Source organism: Bos taurus, chromosome 10 (genome assembly GCF_002263795.3).
Source record: "Bos taurus isolate L1 Dominette 01449 registration number 42190680 breed Hereford chromosome 10, ARS-UCD2.0, whole genome shotgun sequence".
Lineage (NCBI taxonomy): Eukaryota > Metazoa > Chordata > Mammalia > Artiodactyla > Bovidae > Bos > Bos taurus.
In genome coordinates this window covers 36,768,351-36,791,032 of record NC_037337.1, presented here as the reverse complement: position 1 = coordinate 36,791,032, position 22,682 = coordinate 36,768,351, and the positions used below count along the sequence as shown (strand labels likewise).

At 37.7% G+C, this 22,682-nt stretch overlaps 2 protein-coding genes across 7 annotated transcripts in view; one reads left to right on the top strand and one right to left on the bottom strand.

The window, feature by feature from the left end:
- The window catches only part of NUSAP1 (nucleolar and spindle associated protein 1), a 99,832-nt gene that overhangs the window by 28,830 nt on the left and 48,320 nt on the right, over positions 1 to 22,682 (bottom strand). For 4 of the 6 annotated variants that reach the window (XM_059890645.1, XM_005211603.4, XM_059890647.1 and 1 more), the window contains one exon: positions 1,263 to 20,983. In XM_059890645.1, coding sequence (XP_059746628.1) covers positions 1,263 to 1,355 — 93 coding nt within the window. In that variant the 5' untranslated portion in view covers positions 1,356 to 20,983. 6 annotated transcript variants of the gene reach the window in all.
- OIP5 (Opa interacting protein 5) lies at positions 1,697 to 10,271 on the top strand. The gene is made up of 5 exons (NM_001205692.1): positions 1,697 to 2,056; positions 2,287 to 2,353; positions 4,711 to 4,833; positions 7,032 to 7,113; positions 9,654 to 10,271. The coding sequence occupies exons 1-5, from the start codon at positions 1,735 to 1,737 to the stop codon at positions 9,747 to 9,749; spliced, it is 690 nt and encodes a 229-aa protein (NP_001192621.1). The 5' UTR covers positions 1,697 to 1,734; the 3' UTR covers positions 9,750 to 10,271.

Genomic DNA, 22,682 nt, shown 5'->3' with positions numbered 1-22,682 from the left:
AGAGTGCATGGTGGAAGCCTGCAAGAGTAGAGAAAAAGTACTTGAAATTACACTGCCTTAAAGGTGTGGAGGGTCCCTGGGATTACTGGGGCGGTGGACCTGTGGCCAAGGGAATGAAGAGGAGGGGTAAAGAAAAGGTCCCAGGTCAGTGATGACATTTCGGTTGGACTGTGAAGGGTAACTGGGAATTATTCATGCAGGTAAAGGACAGAGAAAGGGATCTGAAGCCAAAGGATCAGAATTAGCAAAGGCAGAAAGACCGATAAAGGTGCTAAGTGTTCACGCAGCAGTCTGGATGCTGCTGCCTTGGATAAAAGACTCCAGCCAGACTGCAAAAAAATAATGAAAGGGACTTAAAAGACTTGGTTCATGAAGCATTGGGAGGCCATTAAATATTAATACTATAGCTCAAAAACATCTCCAGAGATAGTTCTTTATCCTTCAGCCCCAACTGGTACCTGGGTACTGATTATTTTAATTAATTTAACCACTTAAAATATCTGTGAGGACTGATCTTAACATTCACTCAGTTTAAATACTACAGCTTGCAGAATAAATCTCCAGAGTATACTTTAATATTATATGGGGAAACTCCACTAAATATACAGAACAATATATACATCCAATTCCGAACTGAACATTTTCCCCCAAACGTTTGCCAGTATCAGAGTCAAAGACCTCATCGGTTTTGAATAGAATACTACCACAACAATGACCAATAGACGAACGATCCTACTGAATCAGAGCTGAGTTAAACTTATCCACGGGGGAGGTTCCCTAAAAATCATCCTTTCTTCCAGGTCCTCCATTCAAGTAGCAGGAAATTTTGGGACCTCTTACAATTTACAGAACTGTTAGCTGTTTGGAGTTTTCCAGAAGCAAAGGCAATTTATAAAAGTGTTAGCTGTTTGGAGTTTTTCGCGACTGCCTATTAACTGGCGTTTAGATGCAGCATTCCTTTAGTTTTCTAAAGGGCCTGCGTTTCCTAACCGATGGACTGATAAATAGAGTACTCCCAATAAAACCAAAGCTAACAATTTTGGAGGCGGGCATCTTTGTGAGTTCCTGTAAGAGTCAGCCTCAACAAAGGTGAAAACTTTGACACCCTCTCGGTTTTGCAGTTACTTGGACCCTTGGATGAACCAAAATCTACCGCCCCAGGGCCGGGACAGTAGCCTCAGCCCTCGAAATTACCGCTCGGTCCCCTCCCACAGCGTCTCAAAGAAGCCGCATATCCTATCCCCCCGTCACCGGCCCCGTACCCTGAGGTTAGCCCGGAGGCCCAGACTCTTGGCCAAGTTCTGCAGGTCACTGTACTTGAAGGAGTTCAGCTCCTCCAGGGAGGGAACGATCATGGCGAACTGCAATCCAGGCAACGACGCAGAGGTCCGGTACCTAACTCGCTAAAGCGCCGCTCAACGCTCAGGCGCCACTCTAAGCGTTGACCAAACCGGTATTTATAGAGAGTTTGAATTACGTAAGCTGCACTTCCATTGGTTAAAAATGCGTTAAAGGCGCGGGTCTTCCGGTACTGACCAATAGGATGGCTGACTTCCCTTCCACCTGACCCACGATCTCCTTCACACCTCCCCAAAACCTAGGCGCCAAACGGCGTATCCAGGCAACAAAGTGCGCGGCAGAGCCCCGGGTTCACGTTGTCCAATGAGGACGCAGGAAAAGAACTTGGGGTGGGGCCTGAATAGTCTTTGAAACGGTGGCGCCGACTGCGGGAAAATGGCTGCTCGGCCGCGGAGGCATATCTCTGGAATTGCAAAGCAGCCACAGGGTGACTTCTGTGATGGGGCTAAGAAAGCGATTGATGAACCTTCTTTTGCGACTTCCATGGAGTGGGACACGCAGGTGGTGAAAGGGTCTTCGCCGGTCGGCCCCGCAGGGCTGGGGTTGGAGAAGCTGCCGTCCCGCCCGCGGCTGCCGCAATGGCTGCAGCCCGAGAGATGCGCTGTGTTCCAGTGCGCGCAGTGCCACGCCGTGCTCGCTGACTCTGTGCACCTCGCCTGGGACCTGTCGCGGTCCCTCGGGGCCGTGGTCTTCTCCAGTGAGTGAGCGCGGCGCCTTCTCACTGGGTGACTGAGAGCCGGCTGGGAGGAAAGCGGGATGAAAACATGGAAGGAAATTAACTCATTTGCCAGGAGTGGGGGCGGGGAGGTGGGGGGGCGCGAATAACTTTTTATTATATTCGTGACCATGATGAGCCTTTCTGGCTGGGAGAGGTTTTCCCTTTCAGTGCCTCACAGGTAGTCACTCTGACCTGTGTTTGCCTTCTAGGAGTCACAAATAATGTAGTTTTGGAGGCTCCGTTCCTAGTTGGCATTGAAGGTTCGCTCAAAGGCAGGTACGTACTGAAAATATCAGAACTGTCTCTAGTTATTTCCTGACTTATTGAGGTTGAAGAGCGTGGAACCGACTTGGACCAGAAGTTTTTTCCTATCTTCCACTAGGAGAAAAGTCTGTTTCGTTCATACAGTGTACTTGAAGAATGCTCCGTTTACCTGATTGTCTTGTACGAACTTGATGTTTTAACGAAATGGAAAAGATATTTGTGTAAAGGTTTTAAGATCTGAGGGCCACATTTCCCTCGTGGGTTGTGCAAGTGAAGTGAATTTAAGAAAATTATGTCCAGGAGGGGAAAAAAGAAAATTATCTTCAAGTGAATCACTTTTTATAAACTGTAATCCTTTGACATAACTAGGACTTATACACTTGCATTAAACCTGGAATTTGTGATAAACTACAGTAGGACTAATTCTGCTGTAACCTAGGAACCTGGAGAAAAACACAGGTTGAAAGTTAGGTCCTTGAATACTGCCTGGTGAACTTTGCCTCGTGTCTGTACTGTGATTTAGAAGTGACAACAGAGTACTCAGTGAATTCAGTACAGAGCTCAATTTTCAGTTGATTTTAGCAGCAAGACAATTCATTTTGACCATTGTTTGGTCCAATTTTAGTTTTAAATAGAGTACGTTTAGGAATTCTTAGTTGCTGTACTCAGTAACCAGGAAGACTTCTGTAGCTCCTCTTTCCCAACTGAAAGATACTCCTTATCCTTCCAGGAGTGTATTCCCACCCAAAGGAAACTGGGAAGGAGTGGCGGCCTGCTTGGAATTGGTTCATTTGGGGCCTGAGGCAGAAGCTCTTTGAATATCTTCTTAGAAATACATCTAGCTAGATCTATGCTGTCCAGTACTGTAGCCACTTGTCAGATGGTGGCTACTGAGCACTTAAAACAGTGGCCATTCTGAACTGAAATGCTGAGTGCAAAATACACATAAGATTTTGAAAACTTAGTCCAAAACATTGAATAATTTAAAAATATTGATTACATGGGTTTTGCTGTTGTTGATGTTGTTTTTTTGTTTGTTTTTGGCCACACTGTGCAGCTTGTGGGGTCTGAATTCCCAGACCAGGGAGCAAATCTGGCCAGGGCAGTGAAAGTGCCCAATCTTAACCACTGGACCCTCAGGGAATTCCCTTGATTACATGTTGAAATAATGTCTTTGAATACTGAGTCACATAAAATATATTAAAACTAATTTCACTTGTTACTTTTACCCTCTTTTTTTTTTAAGCAAGACTAATAGAAGATATAAAACTACTTATGTGGCCTGCATTCTTATAGACAGTACAGATCTAGATGGTTTTTAAAACACTGGAGAGAAAGTTCGGTGTATTTGTATGTTTTTGAAATAAGGAGAGCCATGGGACTCAGCAAGAAGAGATTTATTGTCAGGAATTGGTTCACTCGATTATGGAGGGTGAGAAGTCCCAAGAGCCGTGGTTGACAAGCTGGAGACACGGGAAGGCCAAAGGTTTAGTTCTAATCCAAGTCCACAGGCCTGAGACCCATGAGCCAAAGGTTTGAGTTCCAAAAAATACAGTATTGCGTGTGTAGTGTGGGACTTCATTTACCAGTAAGTTTAGTGCATTTGTTCCTTGGTCTTGTTTAGTGTTCATTGACATGAATTTGTTTATTTTTAGCCATGCAGTTATTATACTTCGTTAGTACTGTTTTACTGCATAGTATATTATGTTTATACAAATAATTTTTCCCTCATCGAACCACTCTAAATCGCTTTTAGTACATGCATGGCAGTTAATTTTTTCTTAAACATTTCTTTGTAATATTTAGATTTGTATAATATACTAGCAAATAAGGTAAATTAGTTACTCAAATGGTTTAAATAGAACTAAAACCACATTTCTTTTAGAGGATAAAAGAAAAATAAAGTAGATGACTTGCTAGGGTCATATAATTTCTTTCTTTTTCATTTTGTCTGGGTAATTTTTTTTGTTGTTACATCTGCAAAAAAATCCTGATTTGCATTCTATTAAATTGCTTAATAAGCCCTAGTCAACTTGACTGTTTTACTTCAACTGAAAATTGGCTTAATAGTGGCTAATTTATATGGTTAAGTGTAGTTTTATATGTTTAAATGTTAATCTGATTAGTTAGCTCTTTTTCTGCTTTTCAGATATAAATTACTTTAGCAAAGTGACAGTTGTGTATCCATGACTGCTTTTGTAGCCAGAATTCACAAAGTAATCTAGGCTGTAATTAACCTTTCTTGAAAGTGACATTTCTTCAGTCTCATTCCTATTATATTCTAGCTTTTAGGAATGAGTGCAGAGATGTTATTTTGTATTTGTTCCCTGATTTTCTTTCTTACTCATATCCTGTTTTTTTTCCTCCAGCACTTACAACCTTTTATTCTGTAGTTTCTGTGAGATTCCCATTGGTTTCCACCTATATTCTACCCATGCTGCCCTGGCTGCCTTGAGAGGCCACTTCTGCCTTTCCAGTGACAAAATGGTGTGGTAAGTAGACTTAGATTTTCTTCAGCAGATAAATTTTAAAACATTTTCCAGAAAAGGCAGAATGTTTGTATTAGAGAAGATGCTAAAGCCAGGTGCTATACTGCTCTTACAAAAAAAGATGGCAATGGGACCAAAATATAGTCTCATAATACATGACTATTGTAAATGTCTCATAATAATACTGCGTGTTAATAATCGTACTGTGAGGATATTCTTTTATTCCAGGAACTTTTGGAAGGTGAGGCAGAATAATGCTGTGGTAGACACTTTTCCAGCTTGTGCCCAGCCTCTGTTTGCCTCCCACAGTGGGGACCTTGTGGCCATGTCTGTATCCCATGTGATACTACTCCCGGGCGATGGGATCAGGAACAGACCTGACCTATGCTAAGCCAGTCAGGCTTTTTTACCCTAAGAATTTGAAATAAAGGCATAAAGACATTGGTCATCTGTAGATGGTACAGGTGCTGCAGTGGGGAAGTGAAAGCTCTGGGTTTGGGGTAAATATTTTATTTGTTTTGTGTGTAAATGCAGAGAAATTTTGTCTGCAGAAAAAGAATGAAGCAGATAAAAGTAAAAAATAATTATGTGGCCTTATAAAGTCAGAAAAAGTTCCCTATTTGTTGTTCCTTCTTATGAATTACTTTAGATATTTCTAATTATAAATTCTACTTTTTGTTAAGCTTTTCTGTTATTTCAACAAATTGAAACATCCATCAAAGTCTTATCATTAGAAACAAAAACAGCCATTGATAACCAGGTGCTATGCTTTCCTCAATGTGTTTTTAAGAAAACGGGCTTAGAGATGTGAAGGAGCTAAAATTTGAGTCCATGTCTTAACTCCAAAGCCTGTTTTTCCATTCATAAAACAGAAGTTTCCTTCTTCTCTTTTTAATGCGCTTTGATAAACCCCTTTATCATGAGGTTCTTCAGTGCAGATTTTTAACAGGAAATATGGTCTTGAGATGGATTGGGATTTGTTTCATTTTCTAGTTCATTCTTAAATAATTTTTATTTATTTAGAATTAGGTTTAGAGATACGAGGAAAAGTATCTCTAAATATGTGCTATTAATAACCTCAAATCTTTTAGAAACAGTTTAAGGAATTACTTTAGTACAGTTGTAATTGAGTTTTTGCTTAGGGAAGTAAGCTTTTAGTAACAAAATTTTAATATAAATTTGGAAAAACATTATTGATTTTAAGTAATGTCTTAAGTCTTTAAAAATGAGGAACTGGACTCAAAGGTCAATACATTCTTCTTTAAGGGGAAATCAGGAAAACTAGATACATGTATAACTAAATCACTTTGCTGTACACCAACACAATATTGTTAATCAGCTATAGTCCAATATAATATAAAAATAATAAAAATTAAAAAAAAAAGAAATTAGAAAAGTATAGTAGCCCGAGTCTGGGACTGTGATACATCTATGTCTGTGGGTATTGGAATGAATTTGGTTGCTAGTAACAGAAAACCTAAGAGTGGCTTTAAGAACAGGGTGGGACAGTTGGCTACTCGAGGATTATCCAAGTAGCTCAGCCACGACAGAGCTGTGGGTTAGCATCACTGGTTCTCATGGCCTTTTTCTCTTGGATGCTGCAGGTGTTAAGCATCACATCCATAAGTAGCATCCAGAACTGGAAGGAAAAGGATATGGAAAGTGTGGGAATGCAGGGAGTAGGTCCCTTAAGCTGGGAAAGCAACTGTGTGACAGTAGGGAATAAGATTTTCACAGTTAGCCTAGAACAGTTATGATTCATCTCTTAGGACTGGGCACACTGCTGCCCTAAACAAAATCTGGGTTCTGTTAGCAAGAAAGCCTTGAGGAATGGCTGTTGGGTAGGCAACCAACAGTATTTGTCACAATGTGATTACTTCCCTTCTAACTGTGCTACACAGTCTACTGGTGGTGTGTGAGGCCTACACTCATTACAGTTATTCATGTGACCCTGGTTTTCTGGCTTTAGTTTGTCCTGGGATAATTTTGACTAGTGGATTCCGGGCTGGAAAAGGGTGAGATGAGGCATAGTGTCTCTGATAACTTGGTAATTGAGAATGTTTTTCCTGCGAAATACATTATGAATCTAGAAATGGGTGTCAAGAAGAAGGCAATCTTTGCTTGACAGGTATTCCAAGTTTGTTTCCTTGATCATAACTGTGATATGGTACTAATGTTTTCTCCTTATGCTCTCTATCTAGCTACCTCTTAAAAACAAAAGCCATAGTAAATGCATCTGAGATGGATATCCACATCATCCCTCTACCAGAAAAGGTTGCAGAGGTAAATTTTCATCATGGTTGTGTGTTTTCTTTAATATAGACAGTTCCTGATAATCTGTACCCATGAATTTAGGGATAGTGAAGTGGTGGACACACTAATAATTCTTTATACTTGGTTTGGCATTCCGTATTGAATCTGTGATACAAAGCAAAATAGTGAAGCCATATTGTCAGGTTTGGTTCAGGAGGAGGTGGAGAGCTGCTGAGCTCCACATTCCTATTCTTCCTTTCTGTGCTGGGTATGGACTGTCATCGTTCATAAATCTGACCTCTTTGCAACCACCTTATGCTTAGAAATCTCGGAGGAAAGAGTGTTGAGAACTGTTATTAAGGATTCTTATTTAAATGGGTTTTACTAGTGTTTGATGGTTTTGAGTTGAAGCAAGCAGGTTTGTTTTGGTAGCTTGCTGACTCATTCTAAATAGAAATTTGGCTATTACTTTACTACCTTCAGAAGAACAACCTTAGAATTTACTGTTGGTTTTGTTTTTAGCCCTGTTAATAGTTTATTCCTTGATAATTATACATTTAGTAACCAGGGCATTTATTTTTCAGAGTTTTATGTACTTTCTGGGATAGGAGAACAGTGTTTTGTTTTGTTTTTCTTTTTTGCATGGTTAAATTAAGCTTATGAGACCATGTTCTAAGCCAGGAATTGGCAAACTTTTTCTGTAAAAGAGCAGATGACAAATATCTTAAGCTCAACCATGAAGTCTCTACTTTTCAATTCTGCTGTTGTAGTGCAAAAGCAGCCATAGAAAATATATAAAATATGGATATAGTTTTCTTGGAATAAAACTTTATTAAAACAGATGGGCAGCAGGTTACCCCACAGTCCATAGTTTGCCAAACCTTGTTCTGAGCAACTAAGTTGGTGAGCAGGATCAGTAAATACTGTGATTAGAAATAATTTGTATGGGAGAGAACTTCTGAAATGGCCTGAGTAACTCCATGGACCCCCTCCTCAACAAAACTGCCATAATTAAAGCAAATGACAAAGAAAAGAGCTACCTTAAGTCTGTGGAAATTTTCTTCAAGGAATAAAGCAAATGAAGAGATATTCAAGAAAGTCTATGAAACCTTGGTAAGAGCAGTGAAAGCCTGTGGTGTTCGAGCCACAACCTGCTCCCTCCCTCCCTCCCCTGCACCTCCAGCTCAGAGGGAGGGAGACTTCATCTGGGCAGATACAGCCAAGAACATGGGGATCCTTTTCTGCTAGCTATCAGCATTTCTCATTAGAAGCTCTATTCTAGGCAAGAACAGGCATTTGTAGTCTGCAAGTTCTGCCAAGTAAAGGAAGGTCTGATGAGTGTCTCATTAAATAGAGGATGTTCCTAAAGAAAGAGAGAGAGAGGAAAAAAAAGAAAACCTAAATGGAAATCCTGGAATTGTAAAGTGCAATAAATAACTGAAATGAAAATTTCAGTAGAGTGGCTCAACAACACATTTGAGTTGACTGGAGAATCAGCAAACTTGAAACAGATTGATGAGATTTGCAATCTGAAGAAGAGAAAAAAGAATGAAGGAAAATAAACTAGCTTAGTTGGATACCATAAAGCATGCCTAAATATGCTTCGGTAATGGGAATACAAAAGGGAGAGGAAAAAGAAAAAATGTTGAAGGAAATAATGGTTAAAAACTTCCTGAATTTGATGAAAAACAATTTACATGTCTAAAGACCTTGATAAACCTCATTTATCAGGTAAGATAAATGCAGAGAGAACTATACCCAATACACAGCAAAAATGTTGAACACTAAAGACTGAAAAAAAAAGCAAACTTGAAAGTAACAAAAATGATTCATTATGTCCAGGGGCACCCAAATAAGATTAATGGACTCTACAGTGATCTGCTTAAGCAAAACTTCCCGATGTATTTTGAATATTCTTGAATCTTAAAAAGTAGATTTGTGCTATGTCAGAAATAAATTGGATTTTCTTTTTTTTTTTTACTAAGACTTATCCATGATAACTTCATACAGCTGAGTAACACCACTGAGTTTGGTTTTAGATATGGCTATTCTAAGCTGGGAAAAAAAAAAAAAAAAACACGACTGAAAATCATCTACCAGAAACATCTGTGCTAAACCTGACAACCAGAGCTACCTTTGAAGGCCATTAGCAATTAAAGACAGACATATGTTACTGTGAACAAGAATTTAAAAAATTCTTGCTGCTGGAAAAGAGGGAAAGACTGCTTAATGCTTCTGTCGCCACAAGCTTTCTGATTGCACTTTATTCTTGTCTTCCCAAGTTTCGGAGTTAACACTAACCTGGTGATAAGGGCTAGGAAGGAAGGAGACCAGAAGTAGCAATACTCAGCATCAGTGACTGGTCTTTTTTCATAGGAAACTTTGTTATCTGTCACCTTACTGTGCTCTAGGTTTGTTGTATAAAGTTGTTTCATAATAGAACAAATGTACTTATGAAATGTGTTGTAATATTACCAGATCCCAATCACTAGTTTTAATCTCAAGTGGCTTCTAGAATCAGATTGAAAGTTAAATTTAAGATGACCTGATATCTATATTTCTCTTCCCAGCTGAAAGAGAAGATAATGTTAACACATACTCGCTTAAATTCACTCATGAAAATTCTGAAGGAAATGCCTCCTGACCAGTCCAAGCTAACAAACTAATTCAGAATCAGAGGTTGAGTATCAGAGGCAGGCCTTATTGCTGTCTTCAACAGGTGCTGTTTGATCATTTCTCAAGAAACATCAACTTCAAGAATGGATAGGAAATGTGGTTTATTATGTTTACCTCTAGACTGATTTTCCAAGTGATTTGTGAAGCTGTTTCTGCTACTGCTAAGTCACTTCAGTCGTGTCTGACTCTGTGCGACCCCATAGACGGAAGCCCACCAGGCTCCCCAGTCCCTGGGATTCTCCAGGCAAGAACACTGGAGTGGGTTGCCATTTCCTCCAATGCATGAAAGTGAAAAGTGAAAGTGAAGTTGCTCAGTCGAGTCCGACCCTCAGCGACCCCATGGACTGCAGCCTACCAGGCTCTTCGATCCATGGGATTTTCCAGGCAAAAGTACTGGAGTGGGGTGCCATTGCCTTCTCCAAAGCTGTTTCTAGAAGATGACAAACAGGAGACTTCTGTCCAGGTTTCATAGCTATTTGTCTTATTTTGACTTCTTATCAATTTCATAATACTTATTTTTGAAAACATTCTGATGGCAAATTTAAGAATTAAGAGCCAATGTCCCATGAATCCTCTGATCTAAAGCTTCCTGAGTGGCCTGAAAATAGAGTTGTACTTCTGTTAATTAACATTACATGGAGCAATTGTCATATGAATACTGAGAAATCATTTTTTTCTTACATGAAATACAGGTACATACATATTCCGTAGGTAATGTTCAACAAGTTAACTCCATAATATGTATTTATCTTTATCTTTTCAGTTTATAACTGAAAAGGAATAGTAATAACAGGAAAATAATAAAAGGAATGGTAAAAACACCAAATATTCACCAAATGCTATTTTCTCATTACTTTGCTTTATGTAGCACTGTGGTTCAATAGCTTATCATATTATTCACTTAATAAATAGCTATAAAATATTACGCTAGCTGCTAGAAATAAGCAAAAACCGCTATTCTGTATCTTCGGAGCTTATAATCTAGTTAGAGATGGACATTCAAATAACCACATGAAGGCATTTAAAATTACAACTGTAGTAAGGGTTTTGAAGAAAAGGGACATAGAGAAATAAACACACATAGCAGGTACCTGACCTGGTTTGGGGGTCAGGGAAGGTCTTTCTGTTGAAGTGTTTCAGCAGTGGTCTGAAAGATTGGAGTTAATAAGCTGATAGAGGGAACGGCTTATATGAGGGCCCTGTGAGGCCCCTCAACAGGCATGTAGGAGTTGTAATAGTGTCCAGAAACCAGAGGCTGCAAAGCTGTATTGGCCTCCTGAAGGATATTTGTTTTTATCCCAACAACAATGAAAAGCTCTTGGAAGAATTTTAGAGGAGGAAGCCTATGACAGGATCAAATTTTCTTTTTCAGAATTTCATTGTGGTTGTCCTATGAAGAACGGGTGAGAGGGAGGCAAGCAGACCTAGAGGGGCTGGCACTAGTAGTCAGATGATACAGCCAAGGGGTGGTGTGCACAGGTAACATGGTTCAGACGTGGCTAGTAGATTTAATAGCAAGTTCTTTCCCTTTTTGACTGCATAAAGGATATTTTCCTTTAAAAATATTTGAGAAAGAAAATTCCGACTTGCTTTATGCTTTACAGTTTGCAAAATTTGGTTAAGTAAGGAGGAAGCCTCTGGCAACAAACGGTACCAGAAAAGCTCTATTCCTGAAGAATGAGACCCAATAATAGTCTCTACTGAATCATCCTGGGGTTTCTACTGTGTATGGTATGTCTACCTCAACATATTTTATCTAAATTAAGCTTGTCTTATGTAGCTATTTTAACTTTGGATTTGCTGTTTTGGTAAACTTTCAATGGAAAATTAAATGCTTAGACTTGACATCTAATTAAGATGGCTGACTTTAAATTTTTTTCCCAAATACAAATCACGTTTACTCTAGAATCAAAGTCAGATATAGTAGACGTGTGTAAAAGTAAAGGGTAAAGTACATTCTCCCTTATATTTCTGAGAGGCACAGTAGAGCAATCTGGGAGCCAAATGATTTGGATTCAAATTGTGGTTTGGGTACTTATTAGCCATTAACTTGAAGAATTAAACTCTTCTTTTAAAATAGGGGTTAAAAGCTAACTAGGGCTACAGTGAGGATTAAATAAGTTACTGAATACATCTCATGTAATTGAGTAGTCCTTAATAGTAAATGCTTAATAAATGCTAATTATTATAACTTTAATTCATGTGGACAGACATAATAGGCAGTAATATTTTTCACATTATTCTGCAATCTGCTTCTTGTATAGCACATGTCACAGCTTTCTATACCAGGCCTCACCAATTACTTAACACTTACATATGATTCAGTCATATGAATGCATCAGAATTTAACCATTCCTATACTGGACCCTCGTACATGTCTTTGCATATCTGTCCAGGTATTTCTGTAGGAGTGATTCCTAAAGTGGAAGAGTCAAAGGGCATGTTCATTTCCAATTTTGGTATATGCCTTTTATAAATGATGTTATTGATACTCACAAATGACTGACTTTTAAACAAGCCTTAGTGGTATAAGAGCTCCTCTGGAAGTCTCACATCAATGACTGGCTGATATTAATAGACTGTAAAGATATCATTTAGCATTGTATATATATTGAATAAAAGTATTTTCAAAATTCCATGTACTTAAGACTTCCCTGGCGGTCCAGTGGTTATGACTCTGTGCTTCCACTGTGGGGGACATGGGTTCAACCCCTGGTTGGGAAACTAAGATCCCGCATGCCATGTGGTGCATGCTCCCCCCCCCTCAAAAAAAAAATCCATGTACTTATAAGAACAAAAAAATTGCATATTGAAGGTTTCCAAGTTGTACACTTTCAAGCTCCTCAACTAATGGCATAAACCATCTCAGTTTTTGTTAATTCCACCACCTAGCACAGGACGTGGGAGTAGAATGTATCACTGTGTTAAATGAAGTCTCAGAAATCAAAGGAAGGAACTATTACATTAGTTGTCACATCACAAAAACCACATAGCTTGTTCTTTGTTAACAGCCAAATCTCAAGGAAGCTTGTAACATCTACTTTCTTAAATTTGCAATAACTCCTTTCCCCTGAACCTTCCTCTTTAGTTACTAACTTTTTAAAGTTAAATATAAAAGCATCTTAAATGTTTTATAGTAAAAGCATCTTCAATGTTTTATATATTTCAGATAGAATGGATTATCTGCAATAATTTTATCATTACTGAACTTAGCTCACTTATTTCCTTACCAGAAACTAAACATTTGCTCCTAGACCTAGCATAAAGTTGGTCCTAAATTTAGGTTAAAAAGGGGGATGGCATAAGGGCATACTTTAAATGTGGTGCCTCTTTATTCTTATGGTTACCTGTTTTTTCCTTGAACTACACCAGAAACTGCTACAACTTGTTATCAAGAAACCCAGGTCCTTTGTTTGACATCTGGAGCCTACCTCAGCACACATCTGTGAAGAGGCTCCTTCTTCAATCTCCATAATTTACTGCATTATTAAAATTACCCATTCCAAATAATACCACAGTAAAATTTCAGTGCATTCTCAGCCCATGCTGCTTTATTGCCAAAATATATATGTACACAGGTGCAGAGTTTCTAACTCTTACAGCAGTTCCTTTTTACAGCAAAGAATAAAATTTCATCTACAGTCCCAAAGATGCATAGATTAGAAAGCAAGCGGCCTTTTGTAAAACTCCAAACAGTCAATTAAAGTCTTTTAGCATTATCTTATATACCATGGGAGGGAGAAGATGCTGAGCAGTAAAAACAAGCTAGTGAAGTAAGTCTATGTGAAGGTTATTCTAATATGAAGCTTTTAAAATTACCAGTGATAGGTGGTTTTAAGGTAAGGGTGAAAACATTACTGTTGCTTAAGGACTGATGATATTATTGCCAGAATACTTATCCCTGGGAGAAAAACATTTTAATCTATAGTGTGGCATACCATCACCAAAGGAGACAAAATCTGAAAATTCTAACCTTAACATATCTATTCTGACTTAAAGGTTTAGAAGTATGAGTTCCTGGAGAAATCTGTGATGTTTGGATTTCTAACATTTTAATATGCCCTAGTGGAATAATGGAGACAGAGATTAGAGAAACTCCGTGAAGAGGCTCCTTCTTCAATCTCCATAATTTACTGCATTATTACAATTACCCATTCCAATCTTTACTTTCTTTACATTCTTCAATCTTTACTGGTTTGTTTGGCAGACATGTTATCGTTAAGTACCAAAGAGAAACTTTACATACGGGATATACATATAGGATATGACATTTCACTTCCTGAACTGAGTGAAATGACTATTAGTAGTAATTCAATTTTTAACTACTGGAAAGTTATTCAAAGGTATTTGGAATCAAATCCCACAGCAAAGATTAAAATCAGGTTGAAATAATTTTGGAAAAAATATTTTTCAATCACAGAATGTGAAACTGGATGGTGCCTAGTGAAAACCAGTCTAATCCTGAATTCTCTTCTACTTAGGCCTCTTTCAGATACAATGAATCCCATTTGTACATTTGTCATTATCACATGTTCTTACATGGGTTATTTCAAAATCAGAAATCATCTCAAAAAATTGTAAGCTATCACAATAAACTGGTCTATTTTCTACATCAAGAAAATAAATGACAAGGTTTTTCTTCAAAATGGGAAAAGCTGCTCTTTTTACCTGTCATAAAAAACTTTAAGCAACAAATTATGAAGTCTAACCAAAACATTAAGGATAAAACTCTGGCTATAAAACTTTTCTTTGAAAATTTGAATACACGAACAACAGAGAAACCAAACCATAGATGTGTGTGTATTTTAAGGACTATTTCCATAAAATGTAAAGGGCTCCTTTGCTGGAAGGAACTCTTTCGGCTGGTTAATAGCAGTACCATCCAAAGAGCTGCCCAGTTACCTGAAAATCCTGCAACATCTGAAATACGTGCATTATTGTCTCTATATTCACTTTCAAGATTCTAGTCTTACAAGAGATCCAAACTTAAGCCACATAAACTTTATCAGACAAATCCCATTCCTGGTTACATCTTCCACACTGGCACTCCATACCCTTTCTGAAACTCTGCACTTGATTATTAGAGCCACAGCAGCTTTTTACTCAACATGCTTAGTTTGTGCTTTTTGTTTTTAAACATGCTTAGGGACTAATGGAACCAGGCAAGAGGTTAGAGGGTGAGCACTGTTATGCTCTGTTCTTGACAGTCTGAATGTCTTGTGGTTGCCCCTGTTCTAGCTCCCATTTTCAATGGAAGAAAGAGTCTTTACTTAGAAAATGAAAACTAATGACCCAAACAATAAATTCAAGATAGTGGTTTAAGTCTCTATTGCTTCATTACTAATAAATGGATATATATAATTACTAGTAACCACATTAACACTGTACATTTTCAACTATGCATTAGGAATATTATACTCCTAAGAGTTATGGGCCTGCCACTATTGCTCATACTTTCATCCAGACCCAGTTTTAATAAACATGCAGAGTAAACTCTTTGACTAAGAGGAATTAGGGGAAATTACAAGGATACATGCACTGTAAATACAGGTTAATAAAGTGATTGCTTAGAAATGCAGGCAGCTGCTCCACATCTATCACAATGCTGCTTCAGAATAGAGGTACAAAAGTCACACACAAAAAGGTTAAAATTAGGACCACTATTCAGTTATAAAAGGCTTAATTGCAAATTCTGGTCCTTTCGGGTAGAGAATAATGTAAAAATTTGGGAAAAGAGTACTGACAGATGTCCTCTTGGAGCAGTTAAGTTTTCTTGGCCATTTACTGACAGTGATGGCATAGAAGAGCATACATAGGTGGTATAGACGATGAAAATGCTCTTAGGCAGAATGGTTTCCGATTCACGTTAATGAGCATACCTGCACAGCTCCCTGGGGAAAAGGAGTTTATGAACAGCAGAGCTAATACAATGTAAACTCAAAAATCAATGCCCTGAAGTTTAGCATAGCCCTCTGCTTTTGAAAACTGTTGGCCAAGGAATCCTTCCAAACATGGTATAATTAACAGCCAAGCAATGTTCTGAATGAACTAGAAGCAATTTGCTTGTACCAGCAGCACCATGAGAATGTAAACTCCTGGAGGCCAAGGGTCTCTTTATATTTTGCATATCACAGGTACATAAAGAGTAAACATGGGGTCACAATATTGAAAAATAATCAACCATACTTTGAGACCACAAAAACTTAAGAGCACATTTGAGCATTTATAACTATTAATGTGGCTGTTGAGGGTAATCTTTAATTGTTCTAAGTAACTAAACTGTTGACATCACTGTAATATGCAGTGGTGTCCTCATGATCGTGCAGATGTCTGAATATTGCTTGGTTATTCCAATGCCTCTGACACCAACTGAAGGCATAGGACATACAAAGAGGAGCTATAATCATTTAATATAGCCTTTCTCTATCCTTTGGAGTTGCCATTTAAGAATTTAGTACTCAAGAGGCACTATTTTCTTAGATCCACTCTATTTCTCTTTCAGCTTTTCCCCCTGGGAAACAAGGGAACACACACTTTTTGGGAATCTTCAAGGTACTAAATGGCCAAGATGAACATGAGGTAAAAGCAGTCGCCCTTGTTCCACCATTACATCCAGATGTGAGAGCTGTGTTATTCTTCAGATCAAGAAACTAGTTTGCTGGGTTCCTGTTAAAATAAGCTGTCATAGACCACAGGCCTTAGCACATCTACATTAGATGATGTACTGTCTTTGGCCATTCCTTTCAGTCCTTTTGCTTAACACCTTTAAATCCTAACTCCCCTATACTAATAGGCATGAGGAAAAGCCAGTTATCCAAGCTCTTGGTTTGTTTTTTAAACCATAAATATATACACACAACAAACTTTTCTCTCTTTAAAAAATGTACCCAGGAAACTAATGGAGAAAGATGAGGTGACAAAGCAAAATGTACACCATTTTATAAATGGCCTGTTGCTAAAGAAACGTCATGAGCAAAATCCCCACACGATGAGCTTCAGTGGGGATACATCAGCAGGAGTATGTTTCCAGGTTAAGCATCAGATAAGGTTAATTTAATGAGGCTCTAAAGAACCTCTGCTCTAGCAACCAAGTATTTAAACTTTGACTTAACACAAAAGTTGCTATTTCTCACATGATATATTCATGCACATTCATAGTTTTTTTAAGTACCTTTATACACTCTTTATCCAAAACATCTTTTTCCTTTCATGGAATTCTGTTGATCACAGAGTCTCAAATTCAAGTAGTAGTCTATTGTACAGCCTTGCTAATGCAACTTATTATACATGCAAAACTGTTATTGCTACTGAAATTCTACCTCTTGAAAATTATGAGCTTGTTTTATGGCTTTTTTTTTTTTTTGCAACAGGAAATATCCTTTCCTATATACTCTGTTGTTTTGCATTCATTACCTTTTCAGAGGTATTTTTAAAAACGTTTAAATGCTTTTCAGAAGTGGATTCTCCCAGGCACTAAACTACTTGAACCAAGAGTACAACCACTTTAAATACAATCTAAGAACCTAAACCTGGGTCCCTGGAGATCTGCTGCCCAGGAGTCGATTTGTTTAAGCCTGCTTCTGCACGTGTCATACCACATTAAAAATGTTTTGCATTTCCTATCATACTAACGTAGAATCTGTGTATCCTGAACTCTCCTGAGATCTAAAAATCACCCCAGAAAACTGCCATTTCCAAGTTCTCAAGAGAACTTTTAGAGATAGGAATTTCTTTTCTACAGAAAGCTATGCTTTCAGAACAAAACAAACTTTTATTTCTACAAGGAAAGCAAAAAAAGTGAAAGCTGTCTGAGGCAATTACTATAACCAAGCAGAGAATATTAATTCTCTAGCCTAGGTAGGCTCCATTTAGCTACATTTCCAATTCTCATGAAAAGGTCTGGAATCCCATCAATACACAATTCAGCAGATTTAGAAACAGGAAAAACCCATGAGAAATTCATCTAGGACACTCTGAACTACTGATCAGTGTTGTTCTGTTAACATGTAGCATACTGTAGATGGAAGCATAAATGGCCTGCAGATTAGAAAAAGTCACTTGAGCAATAAACACAGAATCTTGGTAACATGCAATATAAAATAATCTGATGCAAAAGGAGTGGGAAAACAATAAACCTACCAGACATACAATGCGAAAACAGTGTAAGAACAATCTCACTTCAAACTTAAGAGAGCAAAGCCGAATCATGAAATAGGGCCTCATTTTGATGTAAGGTTTCATAAAGACACAAAGGCAACTGCTTTCCAGCTACCTCATGGAAAGCTTAAATATCCTCAAAGACAGTATCTCATGTTGTGACCCCACATTTCTATTCCTAAATGAGTACTTTTGGCTTTAATCTCTTTTTCCCCAGGGAGAATATCACAGATTCAAATATTTATGGAAAAAAAAAGGTCTAGGTTTCCCAATCTTTTTACACTATTAGTTATTTTCTGTAATTCATCCTGAAGTTTAAAGTATTACTAGGCTCATGCACTAACCCCTAACATGGCACTACAATATGCTACCAAGCACTAATGCTTACAAAACTATACACATCTCAAAATGGAAGACATTGGTGATTTTGTTGTTCTTAAACAACTTGTAACATTTGTCCACAAGTATTTAGAAAAAAAAATATACATATATATATTTCTATTGCACATATCCCGTTTTTGTTCAACTTTTTAAAAGAAAAAATGCCAGCTAACATGGATGAGCAAAGTAAAGGAAGTAGGCACAGCTACAGACCGAGGCATAGTCCTGCCTAAAATTACAGCTTTTGCCATCATGAAGTGGAACAAAATACATCAGGGAAAACAATGTAGGAGTAAACAATGGGCAAGTACAACTGGAATATACCCATTTTGTTAAATGCCATCTGATGAAAATCATGCAAGATGCAGAAACAATTTGAAAGAAAGCATTAAGCAGTGGTCTCTTAGCTGTGAAATGAAAATATGTAAAGCAACTTGAGAAGATGAGTCTGATACACACACACGTATTTAAACAAGCAGGAAAGACAGTTTCACTGGTGCTGCTGGTACACGTCTCTTCTATACCCTGCCAAATGATTCTTGACGAAAAAAGGGGGGAAGATGGGTTTAACAAACAAATGTTGATATTTTCAATGTACCAACGGGACTCATATAGGCAGGTTCCATTCCTAAAGCATTCCTACACTGTTTTTTGACAATTCCAAAATACTGAGAAAACATCAGGAAATGGCTGAGAAGTTACTAAGAGAAAAATTTAAGTTACCTTTATCCAAGCTACTTTGACTATGCTTTACACTGAGTAATTGCTCACAATTAAAGGAAATTATATTTTATCTATATTATGTAATTATTTTGCCAAAATGTTTTATGTCCATGCAAACTAGCTGACCATTAACTAATGATTAAGAATGCTCAATTATTTTCCACTTTTGGCTGTTTCTATCACTCTCAAATTCTGATAAATCTTTCCCAAAATTTCAGCAGCATAGCACGTATGGCCCTGGGCAAACATTCCGTATATCACAGAGATGATCTAAGATGATTTGATCTTAATTTCATCAAAGCAGCTTTAAATTCTTTCTCTACTCACAGATTTATTATAAAAGGTTTCCTTCTTATGTAAAGACCTGGAAATTCATACAGTGGTCCTCTGTTGATTTGGAAGTAAGGACAGCTTTACCCTATAGACTGTTCATCAGATAATATATGTTTTAACAGAAAGGAAGTACATTACTTTTCTTAGTGGAATTATTTTTCCTGTTTGAGAGGGTTTTTTTCCCCTTTTTTTCAGACTCTGAATTTTTCTAAATCTACACTGAACCAATCACGTTTGGGTACATTTCTTCTTGAGGTCCATTCTCTGATGAGAAAGTTCAGTTCCAACTGGAGAAAGTTACCTGAGTCCAAGCCTTTTCAGTCAAACATTACACCTATTGCCTAGAAAAACAAATCAAATACCCAAGAACCCATCTTGGGTCAAAGGAAAAAAGTTATTTATCCTTTTACAAAAAACAGAGCTGTAAGCCTGTGAAACACCATAAACTCAGACAGAGCTGCATAAAGCATTTTCACTTCTTTTTCCTAGGGGAAAGGAGTAATACGGAAACTTTCCTCCTTTTTTCCTCCACTCCTCTATGTCCATAGCTGAGGCAGTTCATACTGTAGGGTCCATCATATCCTCTGAACAGAAAATCCACTTATGCCATTTTTCTTCCAGCCTTAGCAGCATGTAAAACCGAGTCTCAAGCGCTATGTAAGACTCCACAAAAAAGAATGAAGCACTTTGTAATACAGTAGGTCTCTCATGCTACAGAAGTGAAGAGGGTTCCATCACTGGAGTCAAAACTGTTGTTTCCTTTTACCAGTCTTTCACTAAACCCAAGCATGCATTCATAAGGTTAGCATCTGCACAATGTGGTCATTCCTTAGATGAATGAAAAAACATTTAAAAATATCAAATACCCAAAGATTTCTGAGAATGAAGTCAACCACAGCTTCCTTCTCCAGGAGAAAAATTCCTCTTATCATCCCAAACTGTGGGCTTACATATGTAAAAATAGCTATTTATAGGTTTGTGATGGTTTATTCACATATGGAAGTAACCTTGTGATATCTTGTCTTTTTACTTCTTTATCACATCAAGAGTTTTATTGCAAAATGGGACCTTTGTTCTTATCTAGTAAATCCATGTCAAAGGATAAGCCAGGATTTAGATACATATGTAAGCCATCTCTTTAAGCATCTCTTTCACTTCACATTAGAACATATATCTGGAATTTACTGTTGCAAGTCTCAACTGTGCTTATCATGATAGTGATTAAAACTGGAAGACAAAAAAACCCCCAAACCCTGATGTCATACCGATACCTGCTATTTATATTCAGTCTTCTTGTTTGGAACAAAAGGTAAAGAATTCACAAATATCACCATCAAAGCATCTGTTTCAAACCAGACATCAGCCTTCAGCTTTTGAAATATCTTTCTGATTGAGCAAAGAGCAGCTGAAGATATATGTCAGTCGCTTCTCTTCCAGGAGAATCTGGCGGAATGACTCTACCCCAGGGCTTTTCTGTGCTGAATTTGAGTGGGCAGCAAAAAGAAGAGCAGCCTTTCCAGTCCAAGTCATGGAGGCAAAGTATAGAGAAGAGACGTCCACATTTCAACAGGGAAGGTGACCAGATAAGAGAAGTAGGACTACCCCACTCCAGGAGACAATGCAGAAATACCTGGAAATACAAAATAAATTAAAAAACAGAAGGATTAAGATAGGTACTTCTACAGGAGCTTACTTTTTAAAAGTAGTATTTAAAAACCCAGGAAAAAAAAACTGCTTGGATTGCATATTGTTTAAAAGAAAATATCCAACCACACCACCAAATTCAGTATTATCAGAAAAGCAGAAGCAATAGCCAGAAAAAATATGTAAGTATACACAAAAAGTTAGATTTATATAAAAACTAGTATTATATAAAATGAGATATACATACCAATTTCATATTACACAAATCAGTAATATATTCCAAGTTTTTATAACCATGAAATGATTCTATGTAAAACATCTGTGTTTAAAAGCAGTACTGTACTTCAAAGGTGATGTTTAAATACTTAACAGGCAAAACCATGTGTATCATCTTACTAAGAATTATCTTCAACTACCTAAGACTAAGAGTGAACAATAAAAGTTTGTAAACTATAACCACAGGTAAAACAGTATGTACTGTACCATGATCACCCAATGCAAGCATGTAAAAGCAGCAGCAGTTCATTGGAATTGAACATAACACTTAAATTGTAAATATTTGCAAAAGTAAATCAGACAAAAAAGGACAAATAATGTATAAAGTCCACTTACACGAGGTACCTAGATGAGGCAAATTCATAGAGAAAGAAAGTGGAATAGAGGTTACTAGGAACTGGGGGGATTGGGGGAGTGGGGAGTTATTGACTACAGGGTATTGAGTTTGGGATGGTGAGTAAGTTCTGGAAAAAGACAGTGGTAATGGTTGGACAACAATGTGAATATACTTAATGCCACTGAACTGCACATTTAAATACAGTTAAGATGATAAATTTCATCTATATGTGTATGTGCTCAGTCGTGCTCGACTCTTTGTGACCCCATGGACTGCAGCCCACCAGGATCCATGGGATTCCTCTGTCCATGGGATTCTCCAGGCAAGAGTACTAGAGTGGGTTGCCATTTCCTACTCCAGGGGATGTTGTGATCCAGGGGTTGAACCTGTGTCTCTTGCATCTCCTGCATTGGCAGGTGGATTCTTTATTACTAGTGCCATCTGAGAAGTCTAAATTTCATGTACATGTGTATATAAAATAACAAGTTACAAATGCATATCGAATGCTTACTTAAGCTTACAAAAATGGCCAATGGTGACTGGCTAACCAGTCTTCCTAGCCCTCCATTTTTAGTATGCAACAGAGATTAAACAACAAAAACCTCAATTCCAAACCTAACTAGCAAGACTGCTGACAGTTCTGATTTAAAACCTACAAAAGGCAAATGTAAATTAATTCAGAATCAAATAGAAGGAAAAGAACTACAGAACTTGCCTTTGGTATAAATGCAGCAGAGGAAATGAGAGGAAAAACTGAGAAGATCCACAGACAGGCCTTAAGAATGCTATAGAGAACAGAGCTATTTCATTATAGAAACGTAATCTGGCTAGTTCAAGGTTTGTACCAGCCACTAGACTTTTCTGTAGTTCAGTTTTAACTGGTAGTAATGTTGAAGGGGAAAGCTAGTTCTTTCTACAAATAAATATGCTGAAAGAATTCTATGTAAACCAAACAAGTACCAAAGTTTTTTTGTGTGTGTTTTTTTAAATGTGCCTTTTCCTTAATGCTATTGCAGCTACATGGATGAACCTAGAGATGTCATATTAAGTGAAGTAAGTCAGAAAAAGACAA

What these genes read in the sequence shown, in the direction of transcription:
- OIP5 (NM_001205692.1), top strand. Translation starts at nt 1,735, where the DNA reads ATGGCTGCTCGGCCGCGGAGGCATATCTCTGGAATTGCAAAGCAGCCA. An exon ending in GAAGGTTCGCTCAAAGGCAG is followed by an intron (nt 2,354 to 4,710) that starts GTACGTACTGAA and finishes TTTTTCCTCCAG; the next exon opens with CACTTACAACCTTTTATTCT. An exon ending in TCCAGTGACAAAATGGTGTG is followed by an intron (nt 4,834 to 7,031) that starts GTAAGTAGACTT and finishes CTCTCTATCTAG; the next exon opens with CTACCTCTTAAAAACAAAAG.